This window comes from Eretmochelys imbricata, chromosome 23 (assembly GCF_965152235.1).
Source record: "Eretmochelys imbricata isolate rEreImb1 chromosome 23, rEreImb1.hap1, whole genome shotgun sequence".
In the NCBI taxonomy this organism is placed as follows: domain Eukaryota; kingdom Metazoa; phylum Chordata; order Testudines; family Cheloniidae; genus Eretmochelys; species Eretmochelys imbricata.
Genome location: NC_135594.1, coordinates 1,891,545 through 1,902,850, shown reverse-complemented (window position 1 = coordinate 1,902,850; position 11,306 = coordinate 1,891,545). Strand labels below are relative to the sequence as shown.

At 70.0% G+C, this 11,306-nt stretch overlaps 1 protein-coding gene across 2 annotated transcripts; it reads right to left on the bottom strand.

Annotated features, from left to right (window-relative positions):
* Positions 1–1,869: 1,869 nt before the first annotated feature.
* On the bottom strand, positions 1,870–9,937 carry CCDC97 (coiled-coil domain containing 97). 2 transcript variants are annotated; one of them, XM_077840524.1, is made up of 5 exons: positions 9,859–9,937; positions 4,168–5,349; positions 3,324–3,566; positions 3,001–3,130; positions 1,870–2,591 (listed from the first exon to the last, which is right to left on the bottom strand). In XM_077840524.1, exons 1-5 carry the CDS (start codon positions 9,899–9,901, stop codon positions 2,477–2,479), a joined length of 1,713 nt encoding a protein of 570 aa, XP_077696650.1. In that variant the 5' UTR covers positions 9,902–9,937; the 3' UTR covers positions 1,870–2,476. The 2 variants fall into 2 exon arrangements, with proteins under 2 accessions (XP_077696650.1, XP_077696649.1); XM_077840523.1 differs by having other exon boundaries at positions 4,168–5,352; positions 9,859–9,933.
* Between the last annotated feature and the right edge of the window lie 1,369 nt (positions 9,938–11,306).

Sequence of the window (11,306 nt, the reverse complement as noted above, 5' to 3'; positions counted from 1 at the left end):
CCAGTGATCTGCTGCATCCCCCCCCAACACACTCATGAACCCCATTCTCCCACGGCCTCTGCTTTGACCCTGGGGTCGCCCCCTGGAGCCAAGTGGGGCCAGAGCCAGCCCTGGGCACCCGACACATGACGCCAGGCACATGTGCGTGTGTGTGTGTGGGGGGGCGAGGGATGACACATATGGGGTGGGGGGAGAGCACCCCCCCGGCCCATGTCCCCAGGTGTCTGGCTGGTGCTCACTCCAAGCTGCCAGAGGCGGCAGAACTGGCCCTGCAGGCGGCAGCTGATTCTCCGCCCCTGACCCCGAGTGCCCGCGACGGCCGCCTCTTTCCTTCGCCCACCGCGGGTCGCTCGTGCCGGCAAGCCCAGCTCACGCCTTCCACAGGCAGCTGCCCCGGGGACCCCACCTCCCCCCACTGCCAGCGCCGGGGCTGATCTAGTGGCGGTGAGTTCCACGGGACAACTGGGAATTCTCAGTCACACCCAGACCCTTGGGGTGAGGAGTCAGGCCCCTGGGAATCTCCTCACACAGGGGTCACCCCGGCCAGGGGACGGATCAGGGGCGTGGGCGGAGAGCATAGCGCTATGGCTATTCTCTGCCCCCCAGGGCCCACAGGGGGTGGATTTCAGTGGCTGGGGTGCCCTGCACAGTGGCTATTCTCTGCCCCCCAGGGGTGTAAGCAGGAGTGAGAGACGCCCTGAGGCTGCTGTAACCGACACCAGGGGCCAGGCCCGTGACCCAGGCCCGAGACAAGGAAGCCCGAGCAGGGGCCTAGCTGGGACTGCCCCAGGGGAACTGGCTTCAGTCACCGAAGAGGAAGCTGCCTGGGACCAGGTATTTCCTGCCCGCTCCCAGCACCCCTCGGTGACGGCCCCGGGCAGTCAGCTGAGCGGCAGTACCCCCCACCTGCTGGCGGAAGTTCCCACAGGGAAGCTGGGAAGGGATCGAAAACCCCACGAGGGACAGGGAAAGGAACCGAAACCGGTGAGGGAAAGTGAGTCACCTGCAGGGATCAGGATCCTCAGCTCTCCCTGCCCAGCAACACCCCCTAGCAGAAGGTCCCTGCGTGGACCCCGGCCACCCTCCCCCCAAAACAGTGGGGGCTGGAATCAAGCAGGGCCCAGGGCCGGCAGGGACGATTGGCCAGCAGGAAGGAGCTCGGCAGGGGGGATAAGGCTCTGAGCTTCCTGAGCACCCAACAGACACTAACTCCTGGGGTAAGGTAAACTGAGGCACGGAGAGGCAAAGTAAGTCATCACAGAGAGAGGGGCTGGGAGCACACCCCAGTTCCAGCAAACCCAGCTGTGATGCTTAGAGAGTGCTCCCCGGCACAGCCAGGAACAGAACCGCCCCCTTCTCTACCCACTAGACCCCCACTGCCCTGCCTCAGCTGGCATCAGGACCCAGGCATCCTGGCTCCCACCCCCCCTGCTCTAACCACGAGACCCCACTCCCCTCCCAGAGCTGGGGATAGAACCCAGGAGTCCTAGCCACCCCCCCGCCCCACCTCTAATCCCTAGCCTCCCCTCCCCTCCCAAAGACCCAGGGAGAGAACCCAGGAGTCCTGGCTCCCAGTCCCTCCTGCTCTAACCACCAGGCCCCACTCCCCTCCCAGAGCTGGGGATAGAACCCAGAAGTCCTAGCTCCCTCCCCACCTCTAACCCCTAGCCTCCACTCCCCTCCCAGAGAGAGAACCCAGGAGTCCTGGCTCCCAGCCCCTCCTGCTCTAATCACCAGGCCCCACTCCCTTCTCAGAGCCGGTGAGAGAACCCAGGAGTCCTGGCTCCCAGCCCCCCACTCCCTGTTGCCCCAGCTCAAGCTGCAGACACCGGCTCCTGGATTTCCAGGCTGAAAGGACCAAACTGCTGCTGTTGCAAAACCCGTTACTGAAGAGCTTTAATTGTGACAGCGTCCCCCCGCCCCACGCGCCTGGCCAGCTCCACCAGGGGGGCTGTTCCCCTGAGCGGCTGCTTCCCGGTGCAGCGTCGAGAGGCCAGTGGCTCCCAGCCCTGGGCCTCGCCTCGCCACTGGGACGCTTCCCGCCCTCGGGGGCCCGGAGGCCCAGAGCCGAGGCCAGAAATCCAGCGGTTCCTCTGCCCGTGAGACGGGGCGGGGCAGAGTCTGGGCAGCCCCTTCCCCAGTCCAGCTGCTCCCCGGTGCCTCTCCTGGCTCTGGGCTGCCCATGAGAGCCAGGAATGTGGGGCTAACGAAGCCCATGGTGGGGGTGCCCCAGCCTGGGAGAGAAGGGGGGCCGGGATCCTGTTACACAAAGGTACCTGTCTGGACTAGATCAGAGGCGGGGAGCGACCTGGGGAGAGCGTCCAGGGGCAGCGCCTTGCAGGGACACGCCCCCAGCCGGCAGGGGGAAGGAGCCCAGGTCACAGACTAGGAGTCTGGGTTACTGTACACAAGGTGGGTCCTGGAGTCCCCCCACTCCATCAGGGTGCTAGGGCTTGGTGGGGGCGCGGGGGGCCCTCTACTCTGCCTCCATCTCCTCCGCCTCCTCAGACTCCTCGCCGTCAAAGTAACGCTCCTCCTCGTCCCGCGACACAATGTCCAGGTTGTCGAACTCCGGGTTCTCATCCACCTCGCTGGGAGAGAACGAGCCCAGAGCTGTGACCTCGGGGACAGAACCCAGGTGTCCTGGCTCCCAGCCCCCCTGCTCTAACCCCTACACCCTACTCCCCTCCCAGAGCCAGGGACAGAACCCAGGTGTCCTGGCCCACTGCTCTAACTCCTACACCACACACCCCTCCCAGAGCTGGGGGAGAACCCAGGAGACCTGGCTCCCAGCCCCCGCAACCCATACACCCCACTCCCCTCCCAGAGCCAGGGACAGAACCCAGTGTCCTGGCTTAGCGCCCCACCCTAACCACTAGACCTCTCTCCCTCCCAGAGCTGGGACAGACGCAGATTGCCCCACCCCCGCCAGACCCACTTCTGCTGTGTCCCCCCCAGGCAGTGGCCCAGCAAGTGACGCCCGGTGCCCGCCCCCCTCACCTGTAATCGAAGTCACCGTCCTTGCCGTCCAGGAAGCGCTGGTGCATGCGGCTGGTGAACTCCTCACGCAGGAAGGCCTTCTCCTCCGTGTCGGGGACCCAGGCATCCGAGGCTGAGCTGGAATCCTCGCCTAGCAAGGAGAGGGGGGAAGGGCACAATCAGCAAGGAGGGGACGGATACCAGCCGCAAAGCCAGTAACGGGCTGTCAGACCCCCCCCTTCCCCTCCCAGAGCTGGGATAGAACCCAGGAGTCCTGGCTCCCAGCCCCCCCAGCTCTAACCACTAGTCCCCACTCCCCTCCCCAAGCTGGACAACATACTGACCTTCGTCATCCTCCTCTTCCTCCTCCATGCAGGCGTCCTCCTGCTCCTGCTGGATATGCAGCCGCAGCTGGAGCACCTGCTCCTGGTAGGAGTCGAGCAGGACGCCGGAGAGGGGGCAGGGGCCGGCTAGCGCCTGGCTGCCCAGAGCCAGCAGCTCCTCGTCGCTCAGGTATTGGCCGATGTACTGCTCGTAGAGCAGGGGCTCCCGCGCCCGCATCTGCTCGTCGCTGAAATACTCCCCCCCTGCAAGGCAGAGGGAGCACGGAGGGGCCGGAGCCATGGGGCCGGGGCACCAGGGCTGGGGCGGTGGCCTCCAGAGGCAGGTGGCTTCTAGGGCTCTCCAGGGCAGACACAGCTCCCACTCCCCTCCCAGAGCTGGGGGAGAACCCAGGAGTCCTGGCTCCCAGGCCCCCCCTGCTCTAACCATTAGCCTCCACTGTTCAGCCTGCAGAGATCCCCCGCAGGCAGGGTTCCTGTCTCTGACCCGCGCCGTCCTTAGCCTCTGCCATGGCAGCCTGTGCGGGGGGCACCTGGCACCAGCTGGGCTGACTGACATGGTCACGTCCTGCTAGATCAGTCTCCAGCCAGGGCACCCAGCGGGCACCAACCTACCCTCCCTGCAGCACAGCGCCCCCTAGCGTTGCCTTGGGGCATCCGAGGCAGCACTGGCCGCCAAGGGACGGCTGCTGGTCCGTGCCCCGTAGCACCAGGACCGGGGTGCCAGACTGTGAAGGCAGAGCCCTCCCTGGCCCTCCCCTCTTGTGACCCACGTCTGTGGGGGGGGGTGCAATAACAGAGGGCAGCGCGGGGAGGGTCAGGGCCTGGCGGGCCGGCGGCCCCCTACCTTTGATGAGCTGCTGCAGAGCCGCGTACCTCTTGTTGCGCACCCGGGTGTGGCCGGCCTTGCCGCGGGCGGCCCGGCGCACCTCGTCGCAGTAGAAGCGCACTTCGTAGCGGGCGGCCAGGTGGGCGAAGCAGCCCAGGTGCTCGACGCGCAGGGCCCGCCGGAAGCGCTCCAGGAAGACCACGGGCTTGTCCCGGTACAGCGCCCGCAGGATGGCCAGCTTCTCCTCCGCCGTCAGGTCCGGCTCGTCCTTCTGCTGGCTGCGCACCGGCAGCGGGCTGCTGGCGACGGCCGTCAGCATGGCCAGCAGGGCCCGCTCGCCGGCCGCGGGGGGGCCCGCCGGCTCCTGGGCCCCGGGCTCCTGGTGAGCCAAGCCCACAGCAGGGGTGGGCTCCGGCATCCCTCCCCTCTGCTGGGACGGGCCCTGCAGCTGTTCACCGAGCCTACTGCTGTCGGGTGAATGGTCACCTAGGGCTGGCGTCACCAGCATCACTTCCCCCGAAGGCGACGGGTGCCGGGGCGGGGTGGTGACCCCAGTGTTCTTTGGGGGTTGGTCCTGTGGGGCTGGGCTCTCCAGCATCTCCTCCCCCCAGTGCCACGTCTGCCGAGGGGATTCAGTGACCCCGTTGCTCTTGGGGGGACGGTCCCCCGGGGCTGGTCTTTCCAGCATCTCCTCCCCCCAGTGCCATGTCTGCCGAGGGGGTTCAGTGACCCCGTTGCTCTTGGGGGGACGGTCCCCCGGGGCTGGTCTTTCCAGCATCTCCTCCCCCCAGTGCCATGTCTGCCGAGGGGGTTCAGTGACCCCGTTGCTCTTGGGGGGACGGTCCCCCGGGGCTGGTCTTTCCAGCATCTCCTCCCCCCAGTGCCATGTCTGCCGAGGGGGTTCAGTGACCCCGTTGCTCTTGGGGGGACGGTCCCCCGGGGCTGGTCTTTCCAGCATCCCTTCCCCACACTGTGACGTGCGCTGGGGAAGGTCGGTGTCCACGTTGGTATTGGGGGCTTGGTGCTGTGGGGCTGGCCTTTCCAGCATCCCTTCCCCGCAGCGCGACGTGCCCTGAGGCGGTTCGGTGACCCCGCTGGTATTGGGGGGACGGTCCCCCGGGGCTGGGCTCTCTGCCAACAACGGGGAAGGTGCAGCCTCCGGCTCCTGCTGCTCCCTGCTCTTCCAGGCACCCGTGCTACCTGCTGATGAGACGTGGAATTAACGATGGGCCAGCCGGGCTCCCCAAGGGGGGTCAGGGCTGACCTGGGAGGGTGGGGAGAGGAGGGGGGAGAACAGGGACCCACCAGCCAGCCCGGGGCCTCTAAGGGTGTGTGTGTGTGGGAGGGTCCACATGGGGAGGGGGCTGCTAGAGAGCAAGTGGGCCCCACACCCAGCTCTGCCCCTTGGAGTAACTGGGGGACATCCCATGGGGGGGGGCTCAGGGCAGATTTCTCAGATGTGGGGGGGAATCGGGGAGCCCACCCCCAGCCCCTGGGGTCACTCAGTCGGGGGGGGGATCGGGGAGCCCACCCCCAGCCCCCGGGGGGTCACTCAGTCGGGGGGGGAGATCGGGGAGCCCGCCCCCAGCCCCCGGGGGGTCTCTCAGTCGGGGGGGGGGATCGGGGAGCCCGCCCCCATCCCCCGGGGGGTCACTCAGTCGGGGGAGGGGGGGATCGGGGAGCCCACCCCCAGCCCCCCGGGGGTCCCTCAGTCGGGGGGGGATCGGGGAGCCCACCCCCAGCCCCCGGGGAGTCACTCAGTCAGGGGAGGGGGGGAGGTCGGGGATCCCACCCCCAGCCCCCGGGGGTCACTCAGTCGGGGGGGGGAGATCGGGGAGCCCACCCCCAGCCCCCGGGGGTCACTCAGTCGGGGGAGGGGGGGGATCGGGGAGCCCACCCCCAGCCCCCGGGGGGTCACTCAGTCGGGGGGGAGATCGGGGAGCCCACCCCCAGCCCCCGGGGGTCACTCAGTCGGGGGGGAGGGATCGGGGAGCCCACCCCCAGCCCCCCGGGAGTCACTCAGTCAGGGGGGGGATCGGGGAGCCCACCCCCAGCCCCCGGGGGTCACTCAGTCAGGGGGAGGGGGGGAGGTCGGGGATCCCACCCCCAGCCCCCGGGGGGTCACTCAGTCAGGGGAGGGGGGGGATCGGGGAGCCCGCCCCCAGCCCCCGGGGGGTCACTCAGTCGGGGGGGAGGTCAGGGAGCCCGCTCCCAGCCCCCGGGGGGTCACTCAGTCGGGGGGAGGATCGGGGAGCCCACCCCAGCCCCCGGGGGGTCACTCAGTCGGGGGAGGATCGGGGAGCCCGTCCCCAGCCCCCAGGGGTCACTCAGTCGGGGGAGGGGGGGAGGTTGGGGAGCCCACCCCAGCCCCCGGGGGTCACTCAGTGGGGGGGGAGGTCGGGGAGCCCACCCCCAGCCCCCGGGGGTCACTCAGTCGGGGGAGGGGGGGAGATCGGGGAGCCCACCCCAGCCCCCGGGGGGTCACTCAGTCGGGGGAGGATCGGGGAGCCCGCCCCCAGCCCCCGGGGGGTCACTCAGTCGGGGGAGGGGGGAAGGTCGGGGAGCCCACCCCAGCCCCCGGGGGTCACTCAGTGGGGGGGGAGGTCGGGGAGCCCACCCCCAGCCCCCGGGGGTCACTCAGTCGGGGGAGGGGGGGAGATCGGGGAGCCCACCCCAGCCCCCGGGGGGTCACTCAGTCGGGGGAGGATCGGGGAGCCCACCCCAGCCCCCGGGGGGTCACTCAGTCGGGGGAGGATCGGGGAGCCCGCCCCCAGCCCCCGGGGGGTCACTCAGTCGGGGGAGGATCGGGGAGCCCGCCCCCAGACCCCGGGGGGTCACTCAGTGGGGGGGGAGATCGGGGAGCCCACCCCCAGCCCCCGGGGGGTCACTCAGTGGGGGGGGATCGGGGAGCCCACCCCCAGCCCCCGGGGGGTCACTCAGTCGGGGGAGGATCGGGGAGCCCGCCCCCAGCCCCCGGGGGGTCACTCAGTCGGGGGAGGATCGGGGAGCCCGCCCCCAGCCCCCGGGGGGTCACTCAGTCGGGGGAGGGGGGGAGGTCGGGGAGCCCACCCCCAGCCCCCGGGGGTCACTCAGTCGGGGGAGGGGGGGAGATCGGGGAGCCCACCCCAGCCCCCGGGGGGTCACTCAGTCGGGGGAGGATCGGGGAGCCCACCCCAGCCCCCGGGGGGTCACTCAGTCGGGGGAGGATCGGGGAGCCCGCCCCCAGCCCCCGGGGGGTCACTCAGTCGGGGGAGGATCGGGGAGCCCGCCCCCAGCCCCCGGGGGGTCACTCAGTGCGGGGGGAGATCGGGGAGCCCGCCCCCAGCCCCCGGGGGGTCACTCAGTGGGGGGGGAGATCGGGGAGCCCGCCCCCAGCCCCCGGGGGGTCACTCAGTGGGGGGGGATCGGGGAGCCCACCCCCAGCCCCCGGGGGGTCACTCAGTCGGGGGAGGATCGGGGAGCCCGCCCCCAGCCCCCGGGGGGTCACTCAGTCGGGGGAGGGGGGGAGGTCGGGGAGCCCACCCCAGCCCCCGGGGGTCACTCAGTGGGGGGGGAGGTCGGGGAGCCCACCCCCAGCCCCCGGGGGTCACTCAGTCAGGGGAGGGGGGGAGATCGGGGAGCCCACCCCAGCCCCCGGGGGGTCACTCAGTCGGGGGAGGATCGGGGAGCCCACCCCAGCCCCCGGGGGGTCACTCAGTCGGGGGAGGATCGGGGAGCCCGCCCCCAGCCCCCGGGGGGTCACTCAGTCGGGGGAGGATCGGGGAGCCCGCCCCCAGCCCCCGGGGGGTCACTCAGTGGGGGGGGAGATCGGGGAGCCCACCCCCAGCCCCCGGGGGGTCACTCAGTGGGGGGGGATCGGGGAGCCCACCCCCAGCCCCCGGGGGGTCACTCAGTCGGGGGAGGATCGGGGAGCCCGCCCCCAGCCCCCGGGGGGTCACTCAGTCGGGGGAGGATCGGGGAGCCCGCCCCCAGCCCCCGGGGGGTCACTCAGTCGGGGGAGGGGGGGAGGTCGGGGAGCCCACCCCCAGCCCCCGGGGGTCACTCAGTCGGGGGAGGGGGGGAGATCGGGGAGCCCACCCCAGCCCCCGGGGGGTCACTCAGTCGGGGGAGGATCGGGGAGCCCACCCCAGCCCCCGGGGGGTCACTCAGTTGGGGGAGGATCGGGGAGCCCGCCCCCAGCCCCCGGGGGGTCACTCAGTCGGGGGAGGATCGGGGAGCCCGCCCCCAGCCCCCGGGGGGTCACTCAGTGGGGGGGGAGATCGGGGAGCCCGCCCTCAGCCCCCGGGGGGTCACTCAGTGGGGGGGGAGATCGGGGAGCCCGCCCCCAGCCCCCGGGGGGTCACTCAGTGGGGGGGGATCGGGGAGCCCACCCCCAGCCCCCGGGGGGTCACTCAGTCGGGGGAGGATCGGGGAGCCCGCCCCCAGCCCCCGGGGGGTCACTCAGTCGGGGGAGGGGGGGAGGTCGGGGAGCCCACCCCCAGCCCCCGGGGGTCACTCAGTCGGGGGAGGGGGGGAGATCGGGGAGCCCACCCCAGCCCCCGGGGGGTCACTCAGTCGGGGGAGGATCGGGGAGCCCGCCCCCAGCCCCCGGGGGGTCACTCAGTCGGGGGAGGGGGGGAGGTCGGGGAGCCCACCCCAGCCCCCGGGGGTCACTCAGTGGGGGGGGAGGTCGGGGAGCCCACCCCCAGCCCCCGGGGGTCACTCAGTCGGGGGAGGGGGGGAGATCGGGGAGCCCACCCCAGCCCCCGGGGGGTCACTCAGTCGGGGGAGGATCGGGGAGCCCACCCCAGCCCCCGGGGGGTCACTCAGTCGGGGGAGGATCGGGGAGCCCGCCCCCAGCCCCCGGGGGGTCACTCAGTGGGGGGGGAGATCGGGGAGCCCACCCCCAGCCCCCGGGAGGTCACTCAGTGGGGGGGGATCGGGGAGCCCACCCCCAGCCCCCGGGGGGTCACTCAGTCGGGGGAGGATCGGGGAGCCCGCCCCCAGCCCCCGGGGGGTCACTCAGTCGGGGGAGGGGGGGAGGTCGGGGAGCCCACCCCAGCCCCCGGGGGTCACTCAGTGGGGGGGGAGGTCGGGGAGCCCACCCCCAGCCCCCGGGGGTCACTGAGTCGGGGGGGGGGGAGATCGGGGAGCCCACCCCAGCCCCCGGGGGGTCACTCAGTCGGGGGAGGATCGGGGAGCCCACCCCAGGCCCCGGGGGGTCACTCAGTCGGGGGAGGATCGGGGAGCCCGCCCCCAGCCCCCGGGGGGTCACTCAGTGGGGGGGGATCGGGGAGCCCGCCCCCAGCCCCCGGGGGGTCACTCAGTGGGGGGGGAGGTCGGGGAGCCCACCCCCAGCCCCCGGGGGTCACTCAGTCGGGGGAGGGGGGGAGATCGGGGAGCCCACCCCAGGCCCCGGGGGGTCACTCAGTCGGGGGAGGATCGGGGAGCCCGCCCCCAGCCCCCGGGGGGTCACTCAGTGGGGGGGGATCGGGGAGCCCGCCCCCAGCTCCCGGGGGGTCACTCAGTGGGGGGGGATTGGGAAGCACACCCCCAGCCCCCGGGGGGTCACTCGGGGGGGGGTAACGGGGGTCCCCGCGGGGGGGTCAGGGCAGAACTCGGGGGGCCCCCAAATCTCCTCCAGGGGGAGACAGCGACCCCCCACCCCAAGGCCTGAGCAAGGCGCCGGGGGACCCCTTTGGGTGCGACACCCCCCGCCCCGCTGCTCACCCGGCGGGGTCGGCCGCGCGCGCGCCCCAGAATCCGCCTCCATCCCGCGAGCGCCGCGCCAGGCCGGAAGTTCCGGGTCCCCCCCGCCGGTCCCGCGGCCAAAGGGTTCCCCGCGGGATGGGGAAATGCGGCCCGGGCACGTTAGTTCCGGGACAGGTCCGTTCCGCGGCGGGTGGGGAAGTGTCATTGTTGGGGCTCATCGCTCATTCAAAGGGGACAGATTGGGGGGGCAGCCCCGCACCCCCACCTCATCCGCCCAGGGGCCGCTCGGGCAGCCAGGGTACTCCCCGCAGATACAGGGGCAAATCTCACTGCAGGGGGATTTGGCCCCAGGCGCTGCAAGGATTAGATTTTTGGGGGGGGTTCCCCCAGCTCGCAGCTCCCCCACCCGCCGGACTAACACCTGCTGCTGGCTGAAAGTCTGGCAAATAAGGGGTAAATTAACCACTGGAACAACTTACCAAGCGGTCGTGGCTTTTACATCAAGCTGGGACTGGTCCCCCTGCAAAAATCTGCTCACGTTCAAACAGGAATGAATGCCAGGAGGTTCTCTGGCTTATTGTACAGGAGGAAGACCATCCCAGGGGGTTCAGGGCTTTATAATCCGTGAAATCCCAGGGAAAATACACCTGTAGGGAGGAGGCAGCAGTACAGACTGCAGGAGAAACCAACTGAAAATCCACTGAGCGTAGACTGGGAGCATCTATTAGCCAAGATGGTCAAGGACACAGCCACAACCTGGCTGTTTCTAAACCTCTGACTTCCAGAAGCTAGGAGCGGATAACAGGGAATGGATCACTCAGTTGCCCTGCTCTGTTCATTCTCTCTGGAGCCTCTTGCACCAGCCAGGGTCAGAAGACAGGACCCTGGGATAAATGGACCACAGTTCTGACCCAGGCTGGCTGCTACGTTCTGTTGGAAGATACTGCTGCACAGGGAAGCAAGCTGGTGGTCCCTCCGGTTGCTGGAGGGAAGAGAGCAGGGGGATCTATACTTTTTGGTGGACAAGTTACCCACAAAAGGCTTCCCTGGAGATGCAGGTTTTATTCCCCTTAAAGGTTGCACAAGCTACCTCTGAGCTCTTACACCATGCTGTTCTTTCCCCCTCAGTAGCTCTCTCTGTGCTTTACCAGGGAGGTAAGTGTCAAAATGCCCCACCATTCTGAGACAGCGAGGGCAGAGTGCAGTGTAAGAGGGGCAGGGGAGATTTTCACATCCCAGGCATCGTATTCAGATCAGGCTCGTGCATCCATCGCATCATACTACGCTGGTTGGAATGATCCCAGGGGCTCAGTTCCAGCTGTGCACAAGGAACCTTCCCAGAATACTTTGTCCTCCACACTTTATAAACTTAACTCATTTAGCAAGTGTGGGGCTCGACGCAGCTTGGTCTGCCTCCCTCACCTCTGCCCCGAAGAAGGGAGCTGTTTTAACAGGAGAGCAAGTGA